This window comes from Periophthalmus magnuspinnatus, chromosome 8 (assembly GCF_009829125.3).
Source record: "Periophthalmus magnuspinnatus isolate fPerMag1 chromosome 8, fPerMag1.2.pri, whole genome shotgun sequence".
Lineage (NCBI taxonomy): Eukaryota > Metazoa > Chordata > Actinopteri > Gobiiformes > Gobiidae > Periophthalmus > Periophthalmus magnuspinnatus.
The window spans coordinates 15,157,943-15,185,712 of NC_047133.1; the positions used below are offsets into that span (position 1 = coordinate 15,157,943).

General features: G+C 40.1%; 2 protein-coding genes across 3 annotated transcripts; one reads left to right on the plus strand and one right to left on the minus strand.

Annotated features, from left to right (window-relative positions):
* The first annotated feature begins 726 nt into the window (after positions 1-726).
* Positions 727-10,080, plus strand: tspan4b (tetraspanin 4b). Its single transcript, XM_033971832.2, has 8 exons — positions 727-809; positions 2,457-2,526; positions 2,666-2,857; positions 3,691-3,765; positions 4,493-4,588; positions 5,233-5,346; positions 7,223-7,306; positions 9,993-10,080. The coding sequence occupies exons 2-8, from the start codon at positions 2,458-2,460 to the stop codon at positions 10,059-10,061; spliced, it is 699 nt and encodes a 232-aa protein (XP_033827723.1). The 5' UTR covers positions 727-809; position 2,457; the 3' UTR covers positions 10,062-10,080.
* Positions 10,081-10,890: 810 nt separating this feature from the next.
* bcl2l12 (BCL2 like 12) lies at positions 10,891-23,755 on the minus strand. Of its 2 annotated transcripts, none has more exons than XM_055223611.1 (8): positions 23,703-23,755; positions 20,124-20,317; positions 18,298-18,466; positions 17,872-18,154; positions 17,647-17,790; positions 15,861-15,934; positions 14,021-14,287; positions 10,891-10,964 (listed from the first exon to the last, which is right to left on the minus strand). In XM_055223611.1, the coding sequence occupies exons 2-8, from the start codon at positions 20,306-20,308 to the stop codon at positions 10,929-10,931; spliced, it is 1,158 nt and encodes a 385-aa protein (XP_055079586.1). In that variant the 5' UTR covers positions 20,309-20,317; positions 23,703-23,755; the 3' UTR covers positions 10,891-10,928. The 2 variants fall into 2 exon arrangements, with proteins under 2 accessions (XP_055079586.1, XP_055079585.1); XM_055223610.1 differs by lacking the exon at positions 23,703-23,755 and adding an exon at positions 22,463-22,542.
* Between the last annotated feature and the right edge of the window lie 4,015 nt (positions 23,756-27,770).

Here is a 27,770-nt window from a genome sequence, read left to right on the forward strand (position 1 = left end):
GTAAAACGTGTCAGTGTTTGGGAGCCCGTGGGGTCATCTGGGCAGTGGGTGAATCCTGTATGCATGTGATATTCTGTAGCTAACAGGGCTCCTCCTTATTCAGTCATGTGTGTGACTAGCTATAACTGTTGCCTCTGTGTATAGACCCTCTGAACTCACTCACACACAATTTTGGTGTCAAGACAGGGTCAGAGGATGGAAACCTGTTGGGACAGAGGGAGAATGTTCTACAATGCTCCGTGCTGAAGCAAGACTCATTGTCCCGGAGACTTATTTCACATTTCAGATGATCAAGTCTGAATCTTGTGCGCTGAGAGGGGGATCACGCACGAGGACAGACTCATCGGCCTACATCAAGAGCATGCATGCGCACAAGACGTAGTCTGAGCAGATCTTAGACACTAGAGGGCACTGTGGAGACGATTACGCGCATCTGTTCATTTTGGTTTTACAACGGTCCGTGCGTCCAGATGGTTAGCTCATTTTGTTGGGATTTTTTGCAGTAGAAGCAGCAATCCTTCTAAAAAAGCAGTGCTGCTGCAGAGGTAGAGCAAGAAACTCCGAACGGTGGCAAGAGAAGACGCGGGAACAACGGGCCACAAACATCTGGGAGGAATTGTGCAAATGGGGGGGGGGGGGGGGGGGGGCGCGCGCGCGTGTGTGTAGAAGGAAACACTCACTGCAGACTGCACAGCTCAGCTCGGTGGGCGGAGAGCTGTAACTCTGTAGTGAAGAGCTGTGAGGACGAGGAGCGGCTGAGACGGACAAAGGAGCGCGAGTAACGGGACCGGAGCTTCACTTGACTCCAGGTAACGGGAACGCGCACTTCCACTGTCCAGACATCTGGAGTGCGAAATACGGGACTGCTTCGTTATGGGGGTTGGGGCCCCTATTGTTCTAATAAGTCTATCCAAACAATATCTCATAGGCCTTTTATTAGACTGACTCGGGCACTCTCTGTCTGAGGCCCGGTTTAGGGATCTTCTAACTTACATCCGCTGGAACATTTTTGAGAATGCAAAATTAATGCATTAATTCCTGGTGTCAGCATAGTTCAGCAGAGGTGAGTAGTACTCAGTTACATTTACTCAGTTTCATTTACTTGAGTAACTTTTTTAAGAACTTGTACTTTTCAGAGTACTTTTCTAGCAGCATACCTTTACACCTATTTGAGTCACATTTTTATTGAAGTAACTGTGAGTAAGTCTACAAGTGAAATATGAAATGGTTTGAACATTTGTGTTAACTAACTGACATCCTTCAGATATGAGTTAGTCTCATTTTTGTGTCTATCCTTTGAAAATATCAGATTTTGTGCATTACTTCAAGTCACATTCACTTCAAATTATAAATCAGTAATCAAACAGTTACTCTTTAAGTTACTTCTACTTGCGTAGTGGTTTTCCTAAATACTTACTTACCCTTACTTGAGTATTTTCCTTTACCTTGTACTTCTACTTGAGTACAAACTTTGGCTACTCTACTCACCTCTGACTGTAATGTCCAGTGTGTTTTGTGGTTGATCTGGTTAGTGGGGTCAGGGGTGATCAATGTGTTTTGAGGGTGAGTAAAGAGAAGCGCTCAGACGGGGCCAAACCAGGACCAAACAGGAGAGAGAGAGGGTGAGGGAGGGGTGAGAAGGCTTCCTTCCTCTTTTAGGTCTTATCACAGTTGGAAGGATTTGCTCTTCCACACTGACCCTGAATACTCTCTAGCTTTTGGTTGTTTACAAACTAGGTCTTGTGTAGTTATTCCCAAACATCTAACACCAAATATGACTACTACCTCAGGAAGTACTTGTTTTTTTTTCATATAAACAATGAAGGACTAATCTTAGATTAATTTGGCACTCCTAAATTCAGACTAAGGACACTCAGTTTGGTCTTGGTTTAGTCCCGGTTTGGTCCTAGTTTGAGCCCAGTTTAGTCCAAATGTAGACCTGGAGTGAATTTGGGATTAGAGTCAGGTGCAGGTTTAGCTCAATTTTGAACGTGATATGTATGTAAGTCAAGTCACATGTACTTGAGTGGTCCTACACAGTATGTTTCAGAGCTCACACATTTACTCTTACTTAAGTAATATATTGTCTAGTGTAACATTACTCTTACTTAAGTAATAACTACTGTTAGACTGTTCAGTCTAACAGTGCTCTTACTTGAGTAATATGTTGTACAGTGTAAAAGTACTATTACTCGAGTAAAAGTTGTGATTGTTCTTCCCAGTGTGAGTAAGTCTGCAACTGCCAAAAGCTTTATGTTGACAATATGACATGATTTGAACATTTGTGTTTCTTGCACTGTTCTTTCATATTATTTAGTTTGTCTCATTTTTGTCTGTCCTTTATAAATACCAGATTTTGTGCATTTTTATTTTGTACTTTTACAATCTTGCACTAAGTTCCAGATATTGTCTCATACCTAAACATGATTAACTCCTACTGCTTGTGTGTGTTGCAGGATGTGGGTGTGTGGGTGCTGCCTGTGCTGTGTCAAATACCTCATGTTCGTCTTCAACCTGGTCTTTTGGGTGAGTTCTGGTACGCCTGTGTTCCCTTTTTCAAACAGGGCTGGAGAACTGGACAGTTCTCCAGCCCTGTCCTTCCCTCCCTGTCTCCCCATTAGCACTCCTCTTTGGGCGTGACATGCCTCATGTTCTGTGTTTGTAGCTGGGGGGCTGCGGACTGTTCGGAGTGGGGCTCTGGCTATCCTTCACCCAGGCCGAGTTCTCCTCTCTGCCCCTGTCCTTCCCCTCCCTCTCAGCCGCCAACCTGCTGCTGGTGGCGGGGGGTGTTACCATGGTTCTGGGCTTCCTGGGCTGTCTGGGTGCACTTAAGGAGCAGCGGTGCCTACTCTTCATGGTGAGTTTTGACACATAACTCAATATGAAGTCCATGTGCCTGCCCATGGTTTTAAAGATGCACTATGTAACTTTTTTGGGAATGGTCCACCATCTGCTTGTCTCCATTGAGATAATATAGCTTAGCCATAAATGCAGCACACCATGGTATTAAACCTATCTCTCAATCGATTTCTATGGAGACAAGTAGGAAAACCAGGCCAAATTACAGGTCAGATCTATGGAAACGTGACCCTTCTCACAGTAAGAATATATTATTTTATTTTTATATTATTAAATGTTATTTATTTAAATGAGACCTATTATTCAAAATCAACTTTTCAGAGCTTTTCAACATTATAGTTATAGTTGTTTCTTTCTCATTTACTCTCTCAAAGTTGCAGTTTTATAACCTGTGTGTCATAGATTATAACTAAGTAACACAAGCACAATATGTCTTGGGTCCATATTACCCTATTTTCTGATCTATGTTATAATTCTGTTTCCTCATCACAAACAGACCTGGAATTGTGTTTTGTTTCATTCACACATGTTTAACACAGAAACCCTGCATATTTCAAGTTCATCTCTCAAACCGAAAACACTCTGTTCCACCTTGTGATGTCATGTGGTAATACAGGAAGTGCTCTGCTGTGTTTTAAACTCCATACACCTTCACTAGAATCATTCAGCTGTAGATTTTCCAATCTCTACCGAACAAGGTAAAAGGTAAAAGATAAAATTTAGCTTTTGACTTGAAAACTACTGTTTCGGATCTGGTCCTGGTCTCAGGTCTTGAGTCCTGTTGTACCCTGACCCCTGATTGTCTGACTGTCCCTGTGCTTGTTTCTACAGTTCTTCCTGATCCTGCTGCTGCTGGTGCTGACCGAGGGTGTGTTCATACTGGTCATCCACATGTACCAGGACCAGGTCAGTCCACTACTACTGCCCACTCCTGGTTTACCAACTCAGAGTGCAGCTGTTAGTTGCCATTAGCTTGACAAGGATTTAAAATTTAAATCCTTGTCAAGCTAATTTATTTGTTAACATGTTATTTGCACCCTTTAAATTTTAAAGGGTGCAAATAACACGTTAACAACTATAGACCATATATTTGGAGTAAATGAGTAATAATGTTATTAAAGCCAAAATAGCCACAAGGCCATTGCATGTAAGAACACTTTTCTGGAAAAAAAATCTGTGTCCACTGTATTCAAAGCAGAGCTATTACCAACTTTCAGAACTTAACCATGTTATAGTTGTTTCCTCTCACTATTTACTCATTCAAAGTATCTGGAGTGATTCGTGCATGTTTGAGAAATGTTTAATCTCTTATTTTCAAGATGCTATTTTGCTGCTTATTTTTGTGCAGGAAACTTGTCTTTCACTAAACTCTGTATAAACCAACTTTCCTCATTTTATAAGTAAGGTCAAATTTAAAACACCCTAAGAACTATGTTAAAGCTGTGATGCACTGTGTATGTTGACGTGTGCATCAGATAACACAGTGCACTCTGGTGTGTGTTGGCTTTAAGAGTAAATGTAAGGAAAAAAATAGGTTGCATTGAGGTGACATCACAACATTCTATAATGCCCACAGTAGAGTGTAGCATCCACAGTAGAGTGTTAGTTGATCCTCTTCTTCCTTCTTCTGCAGGTGGACGCCCGTGCCCAGGATGAGTTGAAGGAGGGCATGAGGAGGTACAAGACTGAACCCGAGCTAAGGAAGTCCTGGGACAACGTGCAGATGATGGTGAGAGGCAACTTTCTCCTCTTATACTGGCACTATACTCTTCTGTGCTGTGTTATAGTTTTGGAAAGTTCTTGGCCCTAAAATCCAGGATGTTTTCTATGTAACTTTTCTGGTAGAGAGCCCACCTCCAGCTTGTCTCCAAAGAGATGTTATTGTTTGGCTGGAATAACCCACAATATCAGATTAAATGTATTTATCTCTATAAAGATAAGTGTTACCACCAGACCAAGTTGCATGACAGATCTGTGGAGAGGCAACCCTGTTCACAGTAAGAATGCATGTTTTTCAAAGTATTATGCAGTGAAACAGCTGTAATTGATCAAATGCAAGTTGAATGCCATATACAATGCAACATTACATATTTAACGCCCAATCTCGTTACCATAAATGGGTGATTGGTCTGAACTTTGAAGTGTCTCACCTAGGGACACAACAACGGTACATATCTGTGCAGAATTAGAACCAGCCACCCCTCTGGTTACTAGGCAAATGCTTAACCCACACCACTATCTTTGCTCAGATTTGATTACTATTTTCATTAATAAATCATATACATTTCTTACTAATCATGGCTTTTTCAGTAGTGCTAATATAGTTTTGTACATTTTTGAAGCAATTTTTCACCCATGCTTTTGTGTGCTTAGTTCAAATGCTGTGGGGTTTCCAATAAAACGGACTGGTGGGACATTCTGGAGGGGACGCTGCCGGCCTCCTGCTGCTCTGTGGGCACTGACCCCTGTGTGGACGGATGGGCTGAGGTCTCTGCTCACTCTCATCTTACTCTCTACATGTTATAACATTATAACATTCTTAAGTGCTTCTAGTTTAAAGTGCATATAACAGGTTAGACGCTAAAACGTAGTTAACATCATTACTAGGGATGCATCGATCCAGATTTTTCAGTTGCAATATCGATTTCAATACTATAGCTTTAAGTGTCTGCCGATACCAGTGCAGAAACTCAAAAACAGAATTTATTTCCTTTAAACTAAAATAAAATAAGACAAAACTGGTCCAAATGTGTTACATAGCTGTTATTTATCTCTGAGGTAACCAAAGAACAACTTTGTATGAATAAATAATAATAATAAAAATTCAAACATGAGACTTTCTGGGCCAGCTATGACCAGTAAAAACAGGCTTATTACATCAATGTATATGCCCGACCAAGATATCGTTGAACCAATATTTGGAAGCCCGTGTCTGATCCAGCAAATTTGTCAGTATAATTTTTCAGTATTGGTATATCCTATACCAATATCAGATCGGGATATCCTTAATCATTATATTTAAGATTTTACATGAAATTCTGCCTAGTTTCTTCTAGTTTTTAAGTTTTACGTGGTTCGACAAGGGCAGGAGATTACAGCACATTTATTTTGTTAAATGAAGGTTTAAACTGTTAGAAAAATGTGTACATTGTGCATAAATTGTCTCTCCATTTTGGATGTAGTTTTCCGTGTTCCTGACATAGGTAAAGAGATTCTGTGTTAGAACTGAGCACTACTTCCTGTGATTTTCCACAAACTGTCACTTAACTGGTGTGAAACTATGATAAATATTTATTACAGGTACTATCGCACTAAACCAAGTCAGAATTAGAAAAACATGAAAACCTCATGTGCACTTTAAACAGAACTGGACAACAGGTTAGAATTCTATGGTGGAATTTGCATTATATTATAGATTTGTTGTCCTGATTAAGATTAAATTAACATGGCGAATTGTTTAACCCAATCTCCAACTAATAATATGGTGTGACATATTTGGATTTTTGGTTTGGCTATTTCACTCACAATCCTTGCCACTCCTGTTAAAAAGTCCTCAATACGGTGCCTATAACAGAAATGTACAATATGGATTACAGTTCATTGTGCTACTTTTTAGAAGGTGTATGAGTTTCAAAGGAGTGCAAAGACTTCTCTCCTCCATAAAGTGTAATTATTTAACTTACCTCAAATGAGAGGGTAGATCAAATGAGAGACTCACGTCAGGCGCATTCTGCTTTCTAGTTGGATAAAAATCTTGGGAAGGAAAATACCAAAGCAAACAACTGGTCTACAACTTGTAATTAAAAATGAAACAGAACTGTAATAGCTGTCAGTAAAAATGGGATTTGAACATTTTAATAAATAGAGACAGACAGGTGTATATGAAATTGTGAATAAAGACTACACTTCCTTCCTTGAACATTAAAGACGGACTAAACTCCGCCCATAACTATATTTCAAAGAGGTGCTAAAATGGGCAGTACCTGGAGGACTAAAGGGGAGAGTGAGGGAGGAGGAGGGGCTGGGAATATAAGGGACAGTGTGATCTGTCCTTCAAACTCCAGCCCTGCAGCCAGGTGTTTTCAATCATAAACACCTGGCTGTAGTCAGGGCAGCCCTGCGTGATGTCACCAATTACTGGAAATTGCAGAGGCCTCTGGAGGCAGCACAAACTTGACTTTTTTTGACCAGAAAGTGGCAAATTTACTTAGTGGGTTTAGTGTTTAGTTCCACTTTAACATTTGAGCAACAAAAATCAAACACTGGTGCTGATATCTTTCAGATTAATGATAACTCAAATTCTTCTGAAAACAAAAGTGATTCTGTCCCCTCTCTGACATGTCTCCTGTCATGGCACGGTCAGCCCTGTTACCAGAAGGCACGGCAGTGGCTCCTGGACAACATCCCCTCTGTCCTGGTGTTTGGCCTGTGCATCGGAGTGGTGCAGGTGAGACATAGACGTGCACACTCACACGTTACTTAGTTTGATGGAATAACACACCCACCAAACTAGGGACACACAGAAGCCTGCCCCAACAGAGACAGCCAGAGTGCAAAGAATAAATGTTTCTTGACCATTTATTTTTTCACTTAAAATTAATTTAAAATTGCTGTCATACATTATCATGTAGATTGTGTGTGTTGCTGTGTTGACAGTATGGTGTCTACTATCTAGGTCAGGGGTGTTCATTACGTCGATCGCGATCTACCAGTCGATTGCAAAGGCATTTTGTGTAGACCACGTCCCGTCATCCATCCAGTTACACGACTAATATACAGGACAACCAGTCAGATTACACCTGACCCTAGGTCACATCATGGGCGCTGCACACGCATAAACAAGCGCGAGTTAGTTTAACCCTATAGCGTCGGATTCTATCGTCGCCGATAGAGCGCGGTTGTGAACTTTCCAGCAGCGTAACTCCGCACCCAGTCGTGCTCTCATGTAAATTCAAACGGCGTCTCAAAGCGGAGACATGGGGCCATCTAAATATTTACCATCATTACGGTAATCTGCCTCTGTTGTCCTGAAGGTGATGAATGAGAGCGCGGGGGCTGCGGGGATTTTCCCAGTCGTTTATTCGATGCGTAAAGGCAAGTTTATTTGTATAGCACAATTCGTACACAAAGTAATTCAAAGTGCTTTACAGAATAAGAAGGACATTAAAATCACACAAATAAAAACATAAATAATCACAAATAATCATCATAAATCATCGTAAAAGAAAACCTATGGATGGATGTGTAAAATAGAAGTAGTTGTGTGGAAAAAATGGCGTAAATTCTGATACTTCGTTTAACATGATTTTTATGGCTATAAAAAAAAGACAAAACCGTAATCAACATGATTAGCTCTGTTATCGCTTTCAAACGAAAAATGCAATTTTACTCCTGGCTGGCTGTCAGAAGCTACTGCCCGAACTATTCATCCCTCACAGATTCCATTCAGTGCAAGTCATCAGAGCAGTAATCATCATACAAGTAATTATGAACATGTAAGAAGTTCAGTTGTGTTGTGCAGTATTATCTCATGACGTTGTGCAAGGTACATCAAAATGCATTGTACATGTAAGAATTCATAATACATTTACAAATAAATATGTTTAACAGTTTTGTATTAGGTGGTAGATCTTTCACACACGATCATTTTAAAAGTAGCTCACATACTGAAAAAGTCTGAGCACCCCTGATCTAGGTAATGAAATGTTTACCTTATAAAGGAAGTAAAAACTTCACAAATATTGTCAAACTAGGCAAAACTAGATATGGATTTTTAGCCTAACCTTTCAAATAATTATGCAACTGTTTTTAGTGGATAGTAGCCTAATTTTAAATTAGAGTCTGCACTACACTGTTAAAAGTATAGATAGACATTAAACCAAATTAAAACTATCATACTAGTATGATAGCACTACTATACTTACTACTATATTATTTATATACTACTATATTTTATGTTGAAAATTAGATGCTATTGCTTAAAAAAGGTGTTTTAGCTGTAATTGTGGTATCAAAATCAGTATAAAGTATCCATCCTTTTCCTTAGTGTTGAAATTCAGTTTGAAATGATGACGGCACTACACAGCAGGTAATAGACAAAGATGACAAGGTGTAAGAAATTCACAAGTTTATTCACCTGCAATTGTGTATCCTACATGATCCTACATTGTGCAACATTGGGGGGGGCAGACTCACTGCTCACAGACACAAATCAGAGAATACAAACGTACAATACTTTTACACAGCAATAGAATATCATACACTGTAGTTATGTTAACTACAGAACACAGGGCTGCACAATATACAACAAAAACATTGATGTTTTTTTTGTTTAGTCTCTGTTTATTATTATTTTGACAAGTATTAAGGCATATTTTAGTTTTAATTTAACTATGTAACCGGTCTGATCACCTCCTTGAGATACCACTATGCCTGGAATGTTCCACATTAAACTTATCTATCTCCATGGAGATAAGCAGGGTATGCCACCAGGCCAAGTTACAGATTAAATCTGTGGAGAGGTGACCCCACTCAGAGTAAACTTTTTTTTTTTTTTTATAAAAACACTATTAAATTATTGCAATAAAGAGAAGTGTAATGCCATTACAATGCAACGACATCTCTACGGAGACAACCAGACAACCAGGAAAGTAGAAAAGTTACATAGTGCACCTAACATAGTGTGTAAAAACATATTGATACTTAGCAGCCGATGTCATCAACATTTGCTGGGGGTATGATGCTAACTTTTTTTTGTTAATCACTCTCAACTCTTTAGTTGAAAATCGAATTCCTAAATGAGACCATAAACAATTTTATTGATCACAGTCTCCTGGGAATGTTCTGGTTAGATCCATTTTGGGTTTTTTTCTTGAGTTTTCAGACCAGATCTAAAATATTTTTGACTGTGATTGCTAATGTGTGAATTGTGTCAATGTGGCAACTGCTGAAAATACCACCATAGATACATGTAAGAACAACCCCAGTGACTGATATCACTGCAATGTATCAATATTAAAATATTACAATATTGTTATAGCACCAAAATAGTTCAGGAATATCACATATTTATCACATATTGTGCAGCTCGAGTACACACTTAGAAGATATAACTATTTCTTTGTTTTTTACAGATCATGGCTCTGGTCTTCTCCATGCTCATGTACTGTCAGATCCGCTGTGCTGAGAAAAACCTGGACTAGCCCTGGAGTCAACCCTGACTCAACCCGGACTTGTCTGATCAAAGCCTGGACAACAGAGCTCCACACCAGGCACAAAGTTTTCCTGAGCACACAGTGGAAAGTCATAGAGTAACACAAAAATATAAAATAATAATTATAACTTAACAAAGACAAATATTCCATTTAAAATTTCCCAGTGGTATTTCAGTGCAACTACAGCACTGGATGAAAGTTAATGCATAACACAAGTCTCATTTTGGTCCTTTGAGTAAACTTGTCATGTAAATATGTAAATGTACTTTACTTTATGAACCTATGTTTCAAATAAAAGCACCAGCTACTACATTAATGTATTGTACAAACAGTTGCATTAAAGTTTACGGTAGATTGCACTGTCCGCTACATTTGGCCCATCCTACAGTAGTGTGCCTGGATAACTAGTGAGGAGCCCAGGGAATACCTAGCTGGAGGATTATGCATGTTTAAACCAACGGCCAATAGGAGATTGGCCATTACACATCATGTACTAGCAGCTCATGTTATTTGACAGAGAAAAAAACAGTGCAACATCATATCTGCGTCAGACGTCATTGTGCTACACTTGACACACAACTACCTCCCCATAGTGGGACTAATAAATAAAGTCGTTTACAGTAACATTTGTCCAAAGTAAAAGTGGTGTTTTAAACAGCACCATAAGTTTCACACATTATAATAAACAGACTGTAAAATACAATATTTACCTTTAAGAAAGAAACAAATCAAACCTGTTAAAAAGTGTATGAATACTTTCATATTGTTCATATAAATACAGTTGATAGGTGTGTCTTCTCATAGTGTCTTCTCACAGATTTTAGCGCTCTAGTGTGTGCGGTGGTCCTGTGAGGGTCAGTCGTACTCGTCCTCCAGGTCCATCACATTCTCCTGTGACAACAACAGCACCATCACTTCCTGTTCCACAATTACACAAATCCGTCTTCAGGCACACGTTTGAGCTGCTCCTGTGATAAGAGCTAAACCTTTGTGAGAGGCCTACAGAGGCCAGGCTCCGTCTGTGCGAGCACTCATCTAGGCAGTGGGGGCACACGTCTTTTCACACAATTCATAGCATTGAGCATAATTGTGATAACTGCCACAACATAGATAAATATTTTTGCATATAGTTTGAATATACACTATATTATGTATGATTTCGGCTGCTTATAAACAAGTGTCCTGAGTTATTTTCACACTACAATTGCTCTATTGATTGTTTTATCAGTGCCCATAAGAGACCACCTGCTACTGTAATATAACCAAGTGCACTAACGTTTGCCTGTCTATTGGCTAGACAAAACTGTTTTCTAAATATAGCATACTCTGTCCAGAGAAAGCCCATCGTTATACGTTTAAATTCCTGCTGTATGGTGTTAACAGTGTACTGCTCTGTCTCCTGTTTTGTCTCGTCTAGGGATGGGACAATATTAACATTTAGACTCATGATTATTTTGACCAAAATAATCACGATTAACGATATCATGATAATTATTAAACCAAAGTTTACAGTTTTTAAAAGAGTCATTAAAACAACATTTATCATACAATTTGCAGGTGTCTGAGCGATCACCTTTATTTTTTTTTCTGCAAGTGAAATTAACAATGAATGAATAATAAATGTGCCAATTATATACCTCTTGACTATAAAAAAAACACATGAAAAAGCCTGAGGAAGCCCCCAGAAAAAGGTTATAGTAAAGGATATACTGGCATCGTAGTGCTAACCTAGCGATAACAAAGTCGACACAAACACCTACTATTATTCATACAAGTCCAAACTAACACAAACTACATTCAATAATTTGTTTCACATGTTACTTAGGATGAATATTTTCAGCTCAAGTTTGACAAACGATGCAAAAGGATGGTTGTCCCGCAAATGTGCACGTTGCTCGTGTTTGCCCTCAGAGCTGTGACTTTTTTCCGGCAAATTCTGCAGATTGAAAACATGAGGCATTCTGGGTGATTATAATCGTGTGCGATGATCACAATTATTAAAAATGCCACAAACGACCTCCTCTACATCTATCTGTACTCACAGGGAAGAAGAAAGCAGTTCACATGACACCTGTGCTGGATTGGTTCACTACAAAAATTTCATGTCTATCCTGATGAAAGTAGATTTACAGTATTACCAAAAGATGGGGTATTAACTGCTAACACATTTAGATCACTATGTTACCTTTTATTGTTTTGAAAATACTGTATTTGCTAAAAACAACGTATTAACATATTTCATTCCTGACAGTCTGAGTCCTCCCTTCCTTTGCTCTCCGTGCCAAGTTATTGCTTCTGCAGTGCACTATCACAACACAATCAGCGTGCATCCCACAAACAACGCATCGCATCAGGTTTGCGAAGTTGTTGTGTACAGTTTTGTATCACCCTTTTGTATATTTATGGAGACTTGTCGTGTGGGAACATGGGCAATGTAGGCTTGTAGGCATTGCACAGAATCTTACAGCTAAGAGTTCGAATAGGGAGAGACTGCCAAAATACTCAAACAGACATAGATGACATCTAAAACCTCTTCAGACGTGTGTGTGTGTTTCAATAGTATTATCTATGTCATGCTAACTATCTTGTCCATCTAACATTTGCTTGACAAATTAGGTGCACATTTTTTGCAGCCTGTATAGTGGCCACAACATATTAAAGGTCCTATATTACACAAAATTGACTCGGGTGAGCTTTAAGCCATGTTAGACTCCTCAAAAACATACCTGGAGTTGTGTTACGTTTTATTCACACATGTTTAAGTAATCCTTTATTATTTGTCTGTCTACAACTCCAAACTTCAAAATCCTCCACCTTGTGATGTCATGTAGTGGTAGTTTTCAAGTTACCAGCTCCTTTTACCTTTTGCTCAGTGGAGATTGATAATTCCTGCCCTGAAATCATCCAATGATTCTAGTGAAGATGTATGGGGTTTAAAAACACAGTGAAGCACTTCTTGTATTACCATATACCGGTATGCGTTTTCCGTTCTAGTCATATTGCTTGTGGACACTGCCTTATATCTATCTGCAGGGAGGAACAAACTACACTGAAACTAAAACACAAATTGTTTACAGTTTCTGTTTGTAGGCTATTGAGCTACACTGTGTGTGTGAACTGTACCTGAGTCATATTTAGCATAATCATTGGCTTGGGGTTTTGTCCTTTGGGTGATGAAGTGTTTGTAGGTTTGAAATAGGCCGGTCAGAGAGAGCAATGTGGTCTACTCCATCCACTGTAGTGAAGGCTTCAGTGAACGTTATATTGGAGAAACAAAATAGCCACTCCATAAAAGAAGTTGCAAGAGCTCCTCGGGGCCCCAATCTGCCATACATCTCCATCTCAAAGACACTGACCACTCCTTTGAATCTAGTGAAGTACAGATCTTAACCAAAGAATAAATAAATGGCAAGAATAAATGGCTTGAGAAGGGAGTTAAAGAGGCAATTTTTGTTAGAAAAGACAATCCTTCTTTGAACAGGAATGGGGGTCTTAAATATCATCCATCTCCTATTTATAACTATCCACATACCTAAATCTAAACAAAGGAAGACATTAGGGCCAGGCAGTATGCTAATACTAGGTGTGAGATCAAGCATTCGGTGAATGAATGATTATGTTAAATATGTTCGGGCACGATTCACACGTAGTGAAACTTAATAGACCTTGTCAACAAATAGAAATAAACAATAGGTTTGTTAGTTTGAGTGTAGTTAGCTCCTCCCAGCAGATAGATAGCAGTGTCCACCAGCAATCTGACCAGAACTGAAGAAGGGGCTTGGATGAGCAGCAAAACGTCTTCACTCCGACAACTTTTTTGTCCAGTTGACAGATTTGATTTTTTTTTTACTATGGATCATACCTGAAGAACTGAGGAATTAAACTGACAACTCTAGGAATATTTTTTGTGAGGAAACAACATAACATAGATCAGAAAATATCCGTACCCATCCTCCTTGACGCTTGACCCAGGGGGCAAAGTTCTCCATGTAGCATTCGGCGTAGCCCTGCATGCGCTGGGTCCCAGTCGCCGTAACGATGCGGCGGGACACCTCCATAGAGACGGCGATGCGGCGCAGAGTGGGGCTGGTGTCAGGGGGCGGGGTTGGCACATCGCACAACCTCAGATCATTGATTACGGCATCCTGGAGGTGGGCAAAGGATGTGTAGGACAGACGGGACAGACTGGAGCGCAGGAACGGATCTGATTCAATCTGAGATGTACATGTAAAGACACGTAAACATAAATGTGAACATGCATGTGAACACACATGTAAACACACATGTACAAGGACCGGTGACATACCAGATATATCACATACACAGACACACCCACTCCTATTGGTCAGCCTCCACCATGCTCTTAGTGAGTGACAGGTGGGTTTAACCAATCATAGTGAAGCGGAAACTCAGAAGGACATATATGTATATGTATGACGTATATGTTTGATAAGAATTCTGTTTGTCAGCAGATTAAACATAACTTTCAGGAAATTACTGGTTCTTTGGTATTTATTAAGTATAAGTGCGGCCAAACCTGTTTGTCAAGACTCCATCTCATCTGATCTCTGAAGCTAAGCCAAAGTAAAAAAATAAAAATATAAAATCTGTCAACTGGACAAAATGTTGTAGGAGTGAAGAGTGAAGACGTTTCACTGCTTATCCAAGCCGCTTCTTCAGTTCTGGTCAGATTACTGGTGGACACTGCCTTATATCTATCTGAAGGGAGGAGCAAGCTACACTGAAACTCAAAACACCTATTGACCTCACTATCTTCAAAGGAGTGGTTAGTGGCTTTGAGATGGAGATATACAGCAGATTGGGGTCCCGAGGAGCTCTGAAGGTAGTGAGTGACAGATCTGAGCCAAACAAACAAAATGGTTTGAGAGGGAAGTTACTGAAGCAGGTTTGTTAGGAAAGACCTTCCTTGAGGAATGAGGGTCTCAGACATCATCTATCCCCGATCTATAACTCCATCCTTAGACCCAAAGCAAATCAAAGAAAACAGTAGGGCTAGCCAGGATGCTAATATGAGTGAAATCACTCATTAGGGGCCTGAATGACTATGCAAAGTAAGACTCAGGCACAGTGCACACTTAGGGTAGCACAAGTGACCTAGCCTACAAAAACAGAAACTGTAAACAATATGTGTTTTGAATTTCAGTGTAGCTAGCTCCTCCCGTCAGATTGATATAAGGCAGTGCGCACCAGTAATCTGACCAGAACTGAAGAAGCGGATCAGATGAGCAGTGAAACGTCTTCACCCCTACGTTTTGTCCAGTTGAGAGTTTTTATATTTTTCTTTTGTTACAAAGATGTGTGACTTTGAATTGTTGAATTTTAGACCGCTAATGAAACTTCTGTACATCGCACCAGGTTTGTGAAGTTACTACATACAGTTTACCTTTCTTGGCTCGTGGGCTGAGCATTGCAGAGTATCTTACAGCAAACCGTAAGGAGGGTTAAAATAGGGCTCAGGAGAGATCGCTAAAACATGCAAACATGCAGGGATGGCATTTAAAACCTCTTCTGGCAATTTTTGGATGAGAAAACAAATCTATTTTGCATAATACCCCCTTTTTAATGAGTTTTGATGTTTTTAATACCTGTAAAAATCCAGGAGCAGGTGCATTTACGACAATGCACAATGATATAATATGATAAAAAACAAACATATTCTTTCTTCATATCAGCTTCAGTCATGGAAATGTCGACTACTATATGTACACATTGCTTTTTCATGAGAGGAGCAAATAGAATTAACAAAAAATAGCAAAAGTGTAGAACCTTAATGTTGATTGCGTCTCCCTCCAGAGTAATAAGGTCCACCAGCCTCTTCACCATCGTCTCTTTGTCATACACTGAAAAACACCAAACACTTTCTCATTTACAAAGACACAGGCCATGTTTAACCTGCTACAACAGTGCTGACCTAACATGGTTTTAAATGTGTTTACATATGTCCTTAAATGGATGTACACAGATGTCATGACACTAGTTCACTTATCTCCTTCCTTTAGCACAATAAGCAGCTATGATCTGTATAATAGGCTTGACCAATAATATTCAAGAAATAATATCTGCGTAATAGCTCAGTCATCCAGGTGTGATCCATAGTAAAAGAAAAATATAAAATCTGTCAAATGGACAAAACGTTGTAGGAGTGAAGACGACATCTGATGGGACCCAGACCCAAAGTCGACCGAAAGCAAAACATAGAAAACAATCTGGGGCTACCCTGAATGCTAATAGGTGTGAAGTCACTCATTAGGGGCTTGAATGCCTATGCTAAGTAGGACTCAGACACAGTACACACTTAGGGTAGCAGAATAGACATAGCCTACAAACAGACAAACAGAACCTGTAAACAATAGTTTAGGTGAGTTTCAGTGTAGTTAGCTCCTCCCTTCAGATAGATAAAGCAGTATCCACCTGGATGAGCAGTGAAACGTCTTCACTCCTATAACGTTTTGTCCAGTTGACAGATTTTATATTTTTCTTTTGCTAAGAAATGATGATGCATAGCCTATACTATAAGGGGAATTATTGGCACAAAGTAAAATGGACAGGAATCCGCTGCTTGCAGCAGTGGTATTAAAATGTTTAGAGCTTTTCTGAGTATCAAGTTTTTTTTGTTTTGTTTTTTTATTCGTACATTGCTAGGTTGTTAGGTTGGCATAAAAGAGCTTTTGCTCCGAGAGCAGTCCGCTTGTGATAGTCACTATCTGGACCGCAGTAAATGGCCGACCTGAGAGCGCTTGAAACAGGTCTTGGAGCAGCCCCACTCATACTCAGGTGTACGGCGAGTGTGCTGTGAATGCAGCCGATCTCAGATCGACGTATACAGTCTGCAATGCAAGTAGAAGTGCTTGGAATTGGCTAAAAAGGCAGTCTGATCACATAGATTTGTATCAATGGGAGCTGCAGAGCTGCTGTTTAACACTTTCGTCTGATGAGGCCATTTGAATCAGCGTAATATCAGCAACGGTCTCCTTCTGCCTCCAGAGAGCGAGCTGACATGTGAAAACGACTTGCACTACCTGTCAAAAGTTTGGACACACCTTCCCATTCAATGTTTTTATACACATATATACATAGAGACAACATAAAATATATAAAGCAAAATGTATGGAATAATGTAGTTTTAAGAAAAAACGTGAAATAATTCCACTATATATTTTTATATATTACCGTAGGTTTAAAATTCTCAAAGTATCCACCCTTTGCTTTGTTGACAGTGCTGCAAACCCCTGGCAAAACAGTGATCAAAGCAAAGGGTGGCTATTAAAAAAAAATAATAATTCAATCTAAACCAACTTTTAAGTTGTGTGTCATTCATAGCTTTGATGCCTTAAGTGAGACTCTGTAGTGTAAATAATTATGAAAATAAAGAAGATATAAAAATGAAAAGGTTTGTCCAAACTTTTGAGCCATTCCAGACTGATAAATGTGTAGAACTTGTGCTACACATCTCAATCTGGTACAATATCGCATAATAGACATAGTATGTCTTCTTTAACAAAAATGTCAGACCAAGCTCCAGTGCATCGGGCTGTGGTGAGTCCGTGCATACCTGGAGAGGGTTGCCTTGGAGGGGACTCTTGCTCAGGGGGCTTTTGTATGGGAGGCTTGGGGGACGGCCTCTTGATGGTGGAGCTCCTGTAGGCGATCTGCTCCAGACGCTCAGCTACCTCCTCGTAGAACTCCGGAGGGTGGCCTGCACACACACACACAAAGTCACACAAAGTGCTAACCACACAGCAGAGGAACATCTATACTTGCACTGTGATAGTCTTACTGGGGGAGATGACCAGCGGGGAGTTCTCTGGGGCCGCGGGGGGGCCCAGGGGCAGGGTGCTGGGCCGGGTAGAGGGAGGAGGCGGGCAAGGCTCTCTCTCTTTCACCTTGTCCTTCTCTTTGTCCTTCTCTTTGTCCCTCTCCTTGTCCCTCTCCTTGTCCTTCTCTTTGTCTAGCCTCCTCTTGAAGAACCTGGTCAGTTGGCGTTTGATCTTCTTCCTGCTCATCTTTTTCTTCTTGTCAGAGTCTTCTTCATCTGATGAAACCTGAGAGCCCTGCTCATCCTGGAGGACAGGAGCAACACTTACATCAATCAATCAATCAATCACATCATCATCCATCACCCTTTCTCATATCTGAGCTGGGATCCTTGTTAGGAATATCTAGCTGGAGTGCAGGTATAGTGGCGCTGATGGAGAGAGCTCACCTCATGGTCCCTCTGATGTGTGCTCTTGCCTCGGGGGGGGCCCTTGGGTGAGCGAATGCTCCGTCGTGGCAGCTGTTTAATAAGGCCAATGAAGCCATTCTTCTTCTCATCTCCAGAGCTGAGCTCCTCGGCCTGAGAGTCCCAGCCCTCCCACCCTTTGGAACTGTATCTGAGAATGTGGTAGTATATTGCTTTTCATTACAATCTGAGTACCTGATAGCCTTGAATTGTCACTATTAAGAAAGCAAAGCTAATGGCATCATCATTTGTCAAAGTTCATATTTTGCTGTGATTGGACAAATCTATCTGTCACCCCCTCAGAGCATGAGGCTGGCCAATAGGAGGAGGGGGTACATCACCACTCCTTTAGATGGTAATATCATGAGTCCTATATCATTCACTTGCCCAGTGCCAACCCATACTACTGATCTACTAATTCCTCCTCTCTGCAACTCTCTGATTGGTTACCTGATGTGTGCCACTCTGTCATTGCTTGCCCTGTGGTTACATTGCTCTGTGATTGGTTAACAACTGCAGTTCTCTGATTGGTTACCTGTCCTTATCTCCACTCTGATTGGTAAACAGCCCTTGCTTCTTTCCTCTACAATCAATTCTGTCTCCAAGAAGTCCCAAATCACTGGTCTCAATGACTATAGGCCTGTAGCCCTGAAGTCTGTAGTCATGAAGACTTTTGAACATATGGTACCACATCAAGTCCATCACCTCCCTCCTCCTGGACCCCATGTAGTTCAGCTACAGAGTCAACAGGCCTCTAGACAATGCTATGAGCCTGGCCCTCCACTAGATCCTGCAGCACCTGGAGTCCACAGGAACCTATGCCAGGATTCGGTTTGTGGACCTCAGCTCTGCATTCACATAGATCATATAAAAAAGTGGACTGAGAGAGTGTGACATCATCCATAGTGTTCAACTCCAGCCAAATGATAGTAGTTATAGGGGCGAATTTGAAGCCAAGTTACACATTTAGAATTCCAACCATGAGTATCATAGCAATCAAATAGCAAATCCAGAGCGAGCCTGTTGAACCACTGATTTAGCAGTGAGAGTGAATTTCACAACACAGTCAATCAAACCTGTCGCTAAAAATAGCAAGATCAACTTCAGGGAAAGAAGGTGCCTGATATGTCTATTATTAATGTTCATTTATTGATTGATTTATTGATTTATGGACAAAATAGCTAAATAAAACACCGGGATCATGTAGAGCAGGTTAAGATCTAAATGACAAGCATGACATCAGTAGCTACAGAAAGACAACATGCTACTTGCAACGTGCAACATAGGGGAACATACTCAGTACCCATTGGGAGCGCAATGGCTAGCAAGCTAGCTATGTTTATTTATATACAGTCTATGGTTCAATCCTCCCTGCTCTGCCCCAGGACAAGCTCTATTTGCTCTGCCTGACTCCATCTGCAGCGGGACCACAGATGGACATGAGTCAACACATGCAGCTAGGAAAGACTGTCTCTCATACTGGAACAATCAGCACAGGATCTTCACAGAGCTGTGCACTTTCTCCCCTGCTCTTCTCCCTGAACACCAACTGCTGCACCTCAGCCGACACGCCGTAAAGCTGATCAAGTTTGAGACAACGGCACTCTCATCGGGCTCATCATGGACAGCCATGAGTTCTTTGCTCTTCTCTTTGATTGGTTCTCTGTTCTTGTTCTCTCCTCTTTAGTCAGTTACCTGCCCTTGCCGTCCTATCTGACTGATCATTTCTCAGCCCCTCTCTAATTTGTTATTTGTTCCTGACTGATTACGTATTCCTGCTCTCCTCTCTGGTTTGTCACCTTGGTTACCTGAGCTTGTTGTGGTCACGGTAGGCTCCTCCCACCCTGCCAGGCCGCTCTGTCAGAGGTATGTTAGCGGTGCGGTGCAGAAAAGCCTGAAGTACCAGTCGAGACTCGGCCTTGACCTCCAGCAAGGACACGGAGGACACCGAGGATACGGAGGAGGAGGAGGGGAGGCGGCCTCCATTTTCCATGGCTCATCACTGCACAATACACAGGGGAGTGAAAGTAAGTACAGAGTTGTGAAAAAGTATTTGCAGCCTTCCTGATTTCATACTTTTTTGCATGTGTGTCACACTTAACTGTTTCAGATCATCAAACAAATTTAAATATTAAACAAAGATAACCCAAGTAAACATAAAATATGATAATTTTATTTGTTAAGAGAAAAATACTATCCAAACCTACATGATCCTGTGTGAAAAAGTAACTGCCCCCCTTGTTATAATATGCCCCCCCTTGTGAATAATATGTGATTAATGATTTTATTCTGGAACGCTGAGTTCAGTTTTATAGCCAAACCCAGGCCTGATGCTCCCAGACCTTTCAATTCAAGAGATCACTTAAATAGAACCTGTGTGACAAGGTGAAGTAGGCCATATTGAACCCAAGACATCATGACGTGACCCAAAGAAATTCAGGATCAGATGAGAAGAAAAGTAATTGACATGTCTCTGTCTGGAAAAGGTTACAAAGCCATTTCTAAATCTTTGGGACTCCAGCGAACCACGATGAGAGCCATTATTCACAAATGAAGAAAGCACAGTTCAATGGTGAACCTTCTCAGGAGTGGCCGGACTACAAAAATTACCCCAAGAGCACAGCAACGACTGATCCAAGAGGTCACAAAGGAATCCAGAAGAACATCTAAATAACTGCAGGCCTCACTTGCCTCAGTAAAGGTCAGTGTTAACACTCCAATGTGGCTGATTTAAAACATTTCTGCAAAGAAGAGTGGGCTAGTATTTCTCCACAGAGATGTGAAAGACTCACTGCTAGTTATCGCAAACGATTGACTGCAGTTGTTGCTGTTAAGGGTGGTTCAACCAGTTATTAGGTTTAGGGGGCAATTATTTTTCACATGGGTATGTAGGTTCAGATGTTTTTTTCTGATAATAAATAAAATTGGCACTTAAAGCTGCATTTTGTGTTTACTTGTGAGTTAATTCTCTACTATTTAAGCTTTCTTGATCTGAAATGGCTAAGCATGACAAAGGTGCCGAAAAAGTAAGAAATCAGTAAGGGGACAAATCATTTTTCACAGCACTGTATGGTTAAGGAACACTTTATAGTCCCTAAAGGGGAATTTGTCCTCTGCATTTGATCCTTCAGTGTCTCCAAGTTAAATCTGGATTTGATCCATCCTTCCTTGTCTCTGAGCTAAACCTGCATTTGACCCATCCTTTAGTGTGTCTGGGTTAAACCTGTCAGGAGCAGTGTGACATGTCTCCAGATCTTGAGCTAGTCTTGGTCAGGACTACCTTGGAGGATTTGACCTATTGTGCATGTTTTGGGTTGATGGGGGAATAAAATACAAGTATATTCTGTAGCTTTTTGGGAAATAACTTAATGCTTCATAATATATCATCTCTCCACAGATCTGACTTGTAACTTGGCCTGGTAGTGTCACCTGCTTGTCTTCATGGAGATACATTTAATACCACACTGTGGAACAATCCAGGCAAAGCAATGACATCTCCATAGCACACCTTTAAGCCTAATCTACATTATGACTAACTCCGGACTGATTGGGAAAGGCTATTTGGAAGAAAAACATCAGATATACACAGGCTACATCTAAAACCCACCCATATCATAAGACCATAGTAACAACGTTTATAAATGTGACCACTCACCAGGTTAAAAAGTGTAGTATTTCTTGTAATAGCCTATCTTACTATCTATAAGTAAGCTATTACAAGAAATAACTAAATTTAAAGACTACGGTTTGTTTTGTCACAATGTGCACATAGCCTACACATTACATCAATAATCACAGCAGCTCAAACTTTTAAACAGTTGCTTAGGCCGATCATCTGATATGTATAAATACACCAACAATTGGTAACAATACTGATTCTCCCTAAACTTTAAGGGAAGTTTGTATCCCCTCTGCACCTCTCAGTTCTCGGTCTGCTCCTATCACGTCGTACATGAGTAGTAAACACTTTCATTTTGTCTGAATGAAGCAGACTGACCGATGTCCCGCCGGCGCCCGCCGCCACCAGGAAATACCTCCACTCAACAAACCTCTACAAAGAACAGGTTTACCCGTGGACAAGCCCTTCACCCCCGCGTGTCTCTGCGTAGAGGCTGGGAACAGACCGAATGATGGGGGGAGGTCGTACCTTAAAGTCCCGAGTGTGCGCCGCGTCTCCGAGTTTCGGTCGCTGCTCCGCGGTGAGTCTTGCGCGTGTCTGCGACTGCGCGCGCATAGCCCCGCCCCTGTGGTGACGTTAACACAGGGAAGCGTGGCCCAGAAAAAAACAAACACTTCCCCATATTTTAGATCAGAGAAATAATTACCTAGTTCTGGGTTATTTATGTGCATATGACTGAAAGTTATTTTTTTCTGTACTCTTCTGTTTTAATGGTAATTTTATGATGATTATTTGTAATTATTTATCTTTTGATTTGTATGATTTTAATGTCTTTCTTATTCTGTAAAGCACTTTACCTTGTGTACAATTACCTGGTGTACGAATTGTGCTATACAAATAAACTTGCCTTGCTTTGGCTTTATTACAATTATTTGGGGATAAACTAACTATTACATCACAAGTGGCAGAGCTTTTATTTTAATTCTTGTATTTTTGTTGGCAGGTTTTGACAATTCTCTATTTTTTTACTTAATTTTCTGGGATTATACCATAGGCTGTATAAAGAAGTTTACTAAGTGGGTGTGATGTCACCTATAGCATTCAGCTCCAGTCAACTGAAGCTCATCAAGGCGAGCAGTTACAGGGGGAATGTGGAGCAGAGAACTGACCCTGAGTATCATAGCACCCAAACAGCCAATCCAGAGCCAGGCTGCTGAACGTAACGCCCCTTCCTGCTCGCAATGTTGGTTTAGCAGGGAGCGGGCCCTTAGTAACGCTGTCAATCAAACCTTTTGCCAATGCTAGCAGGAGCGATCTCGGGGAAAGAAGGCACCTGATTTGTCTGTTATTGATGTTCATATCATCGCTAAATGGAGAAATAAAAACACCAGGATCATTTAGAATGAATCAGTACTAACATTTAAAGACCAAAATGACAATGATCACTGCAGCAGTTACAGAGAGAGGGGTGACAAATTTACGATGGGGCCAGAAACACATCAAGCGATGCCACTAAATGGGCATCGCAGGTTAGCAATGTCCATTTATATATACAGTCTATGAATAATACCTGTTGTAAATATAAACTGTGGTGAAAAGAATACTGCAAATTTGAACTTAACTTGAGTAAAAGTACAGTTACATGGCTAAAATATTTACTTACTTACAAGAACAAGTAGCCTGCTGTTTCCAAAATTGTAGGCTACTTAAGTAAATGTAAAATGTACATTTGAAAAATACTGTCTAAACCAGACTTGGAGAGACTTACCTATGCGTTTGTCTCCAGAAAGTTAGGCTGCTGTAACAACCTGCTCACTGGCCTTTCCAAAAGAGGGGTAAGACAGTTGTAGTACATCCAGAATGCTGCTGCTCAGGTCCTGACTAGAACCAGGAAGTACAAGCACATAAGTCCTGTGCTCATGTGTCTGCACTGGCTTCCACTGGCTCAGAGAACAGACTTTAAAGCAGCTCTGCTTGTGAACAAGTCTCTTCATTACCTAGCATCAAAGTACATCTCCATCATGTTAGTGCCATATGAACCATCTCACATTCTGGGGACTTCAGGGACCGGCCTCCTGCTGGTGCCCAGAGTCAGGACCAAACATGTGGAATCAGCGTTTAAGTTTTATGTAGCTAAAATCTGAAACAGTGTCACTGAGATGAGATTTATGTTTTGATTTGCTTGTATTGTGATTTTATGTCTTTAATCTTTAAATCACTCTCAATTACTTTGTGCATAAATTGTGCGATACAAATAAACTTGCTCTGCCTTTGCTACTAGTTAGTTTTTAGCATAATTCTAGATCAGTGTTTAAAGTTTAAAGAGTGTTTAAACAGACTAAAGCTGAATTTTGCTCCAAGCCATAATCTGCATACTCTCTGACCTCTGTGATGAGCTCTCTTTGCTGTGATGTGTATTTGTTGCTTTAAAGAGGAGCAGAGACAACAGTGAAACAGCTGTGAATTGGGACAAATGGGCTGTACTCAGTACTCATATGATTTTAAATGTAAGTAGTTAGAATTACATGGTTAGAATTATACTCAAGTACAAGTACAGGTTAGAACTCTCCAAAAAAGTATGATTAGTACGATTATGTAATTGATCACAAATAATGGAGATCAGTTTCACAGTTCCTTGTTCCATCCAAACAATTCATGGTTTCTAAAAGGAACAACATAAATACACAATAAGCAATGACAGAAGAAGGAGGAGCCACTGAAGAAGGAGGAGGCAGTGGTGCATGACTGTTCATGGCTATTTGTGGTGAATAGGCACCACCAGGGGGAACCAAATGTGGAGGTGGAGCTCGAATGCGTCTTTCAGTTTTCTATAACTACAGCCTTTTTGACCGTTGTAGGGCTGTGTGGTGGTTTGTTACTCCAGACTCATGCTGGTTATCATTTGGTTAGTGTGTAATGCACTGCTCTGTTAATAGAAAACGTATTTGCACCAATAGTCTGTGTCTTTGCCTTCCTTTCCTTTTGATCTCCTCAAATTTGCTCCTTAAAAATTCTCTTTCATCAATTTCCTGCTCTTCATCAGGGATGGATTCTTTTAGCTTGATGTGCAAGAGGGCATGGATTGAAGGTGCTTGTGCTCCACATTGTGATCTTGTCTCAAAGCCATAACGTTCCAGCTGTCTCTTCTCTATAGCTGATTGCTGTAATTGGTGTTCTTCATGCTCTTCTTGTAAATCCATCTCCAAATTGTTATCAGTGTAGTCTCTCTCCACCAGAGGCTGCCGTTTCCCATCTATTCAGGAGGTTTGCAACAATTACAATAACATGAGTGTTTGTAAATAGTACTTTCCACACCTGAATACAAATTATAGTTTACACCAATCAAGAAACAATTTGTGAAGAAAAGTTGAAAAATAGAGAGAATAGGTTTTTTTTTGGTTTTTTGTCACGTAATAATTTCTGTGTACATTAGAGACGTACAACACAGTGATTAGGTAAGAATTATGGAATACCCTAGTGTGATGTCATGATTTCCAACCAGGAAGTAAAATCTGAAACCTAAAAAATTCCCAAATTGGTTAAAAAAAATAAAAATTCAAAAATAGCTTAAATATAATGATCACAATTGTGTTTTGGTAAAATGAGTAGTCCAGCCTGTCATAGGCACTTTTTATTTTAGGCAATAATGTCTTTTTCTCATTAGAACTACATCATAATTAGAAAATAGTTGGCAGTTCTGTGTTGAGGCAAGCCCACTAAGAGCAAGAATGTATTTTTCAAGATATAGGCCTAAGTATCAAAATAAGACAAGTGTAATATCACACTGTGAGGGAAAACAATAACACATGGAGACAAAAAGTTAAATACTTGGACTTTAATGCTATCTGCCATTCTCATTGGACAATTTATAGGCTAGTTATTCATCTTTTTCTCAATAGTGCATACAAAACATGTGTCTTTATTGTCACACACATTTTATAATTATAAGACAATACAACATTAAAGCTGCACTATGTAACTTTTCTTGTGGAGCGTACACCATCTGCATGTTGCTATGGGAATGTTAGCCCTATGCCTTGAAGTTCCAAAGAATGTTATTAAACATTTCGATCTCCAGAGAAAAGCAGGTGATGCCAATGGGCAAAGTTACAGGTCAGATTTGTGGTGAGGCGAGCCCGCTAACAGTAAGAACGAGGTATTTTTGAGCAATAACCACATCTCTAAACACATTAATGCTAGATAGATGCATGTAATACTGTGGAACATTCCGCACCTTTAATAATAATAATAATAATAATAATACATTTTATTTGTTAGGCGCCTTTCAAGGCTCTCAAGGTCGCCGTTTAAGATGTTGTTGATCTTATTGCATTATGGCATTAATGTGGAAATAAACACTAAATACACTTTTTTGCTACTAAACTGTGTACATGGTGTTTTGATAGCATTATCTATATTGTTGCTAGTCATTTTTATCAACTTTACTGCAAACTGTTGATATTTGTAGCTTTGTAGTCAAAAACACCAAAATCTAGATGTGTGCTGCTTTCGGTGGCCTCAGCAGTTTCAAGTAGTTGGTGACATCACATGGGACTGTCCTGATTATGGCCAGGACTTTCTGATTACAAACACCTGGCTGAAGTGGAAAAGTTTGAAGTGTGGATACCTATTGGACCAATCACACTGATCCTTATACCACTAGACTCTGCCCATCCCCCCCCCTCACTCTCCTCTTTAGTCTTCCAGGTACTGCCCAGTTTAGCAGCGCTATGTGAAATGCGGTTGTAAACAGAGTTTAGGTGTTTATCCCCTCATTAAATTCATGCATGTATTCAATTATGTATTTTATTGCTCAAAAATACTAGCATTTTTACTATGAGTAGTGTCGTCTCTCCATAGATCTGACCTGTAACTTGCCTGATGATGTCACTGGATTGTCTCCATAAGGATAAGGAATGTTTAATGTAGTATTATTGAATATTTCAGGCAAAGCAATAACATCTCTGTGGAGCCTCTAACAAAAAAGTTAAGTGCACCTTTAAAGGTCCTCTGTTACACACAATTGACTCTTGTGAGAGTTTTGTCACATTAGAACGTTGTTACCTTATCTAAAGCAGACCAGGAGCTGTATTTTGTTTCATCCACACATGTTTGAGTAATCCTGCATTATTAGTCTGTCTACATCTCCAGACTTCAAAGTTTTAAAGTTAACAGCTATTTTTAGCTACAATTGAACTGCTTTACTTTACAATACACTAGAAAAACAACAATTCTCCATAAATACACAAAACATAATACAAAACTGTACACAGTACAGTGCACAGACAAATCAGATGCGATGTGCAGTAGTTTCATTAGCAGGATGCACACTGATTGTGTTGTGATGTCCTTCTGAAGGGGCAGTGTAATGTAGCTAGTCCATTACTATCATGGAGGCTAACAGGAAGAAAAGGACATACACAAATGTTTAAAATGTTTTATTGATAAATGTGTAGCACTGACTTGATTTGTAATTGAATTGTGAGAATTTTAACTTACCCATATTGTCTGCCTAGGTGTTTCGGCCAAATGAGTCCCCGGGGAGCCGAAGCACCTTAGGAAGGTTCCGGGGCAGACCATTGGGGGTTAACAAGGAGGGGTGTTGTATATTTTAGCTTGTGGGTAATGTGATTATTTTCCACTGTCAAAATAATTGAATTTAAACGGAGCTCTATTTTAATTGACAATTTCATTGAATAAATTTGTACATTGATAGATTGGAGCTGAATTTTAACAACAGAACTGGATCTGAGAAAAGATTTACCTGTTATACAGAATGGGCTCATCCAATTAAGGAGAGGCTCTATAAAAGGAAAAATCTCAGTGATTATGTGAG

Coding starts and splice junctions, on each gene's coding strand:
- tspan4b (XM_033971832.2), top strand. CDS start 2,458: ATGTGGGTGTGTGGGTGCTGCCTGTGCTGTGTCAAATACCTCATGTTC. Junction 2,527..2,665: donor TCTTCAACCTGGTCTTTTGG/GTGAGTTCTGGT, acceptor CTGTGTTTGTAG/CTGGGGGGCTGCGGACTGTT. Junction 4,589..5,232: donor GGGACAACGTGCAGATGATG/GTGAGAGGCAAC, acceptor TTGTGTGCTTAG/TTCAAATGCTGTGGGGTTTC.
- bcl2l12 (XM_055223611.1), bottom strand. CDS start 20,308: ATGGAAAATGGAGGCCGCCTCCCCTCCTCCTCCTCCGTATCCTCGGTG. Junction 18,467..20,123: donor CGTGACCACAACAAGCTCAG/GTAACCAAGGTG, acceptor CCACATTCTCAG/ATACAGTTCCAAAGGGTGGG. Junction 15,935..17,646: donor TCCAAGGCAACCCTCTCCAG/GTATGCACGGAC, acceptor GGTGTTTTTCAG/TGTATGACAAAGAGACGATG.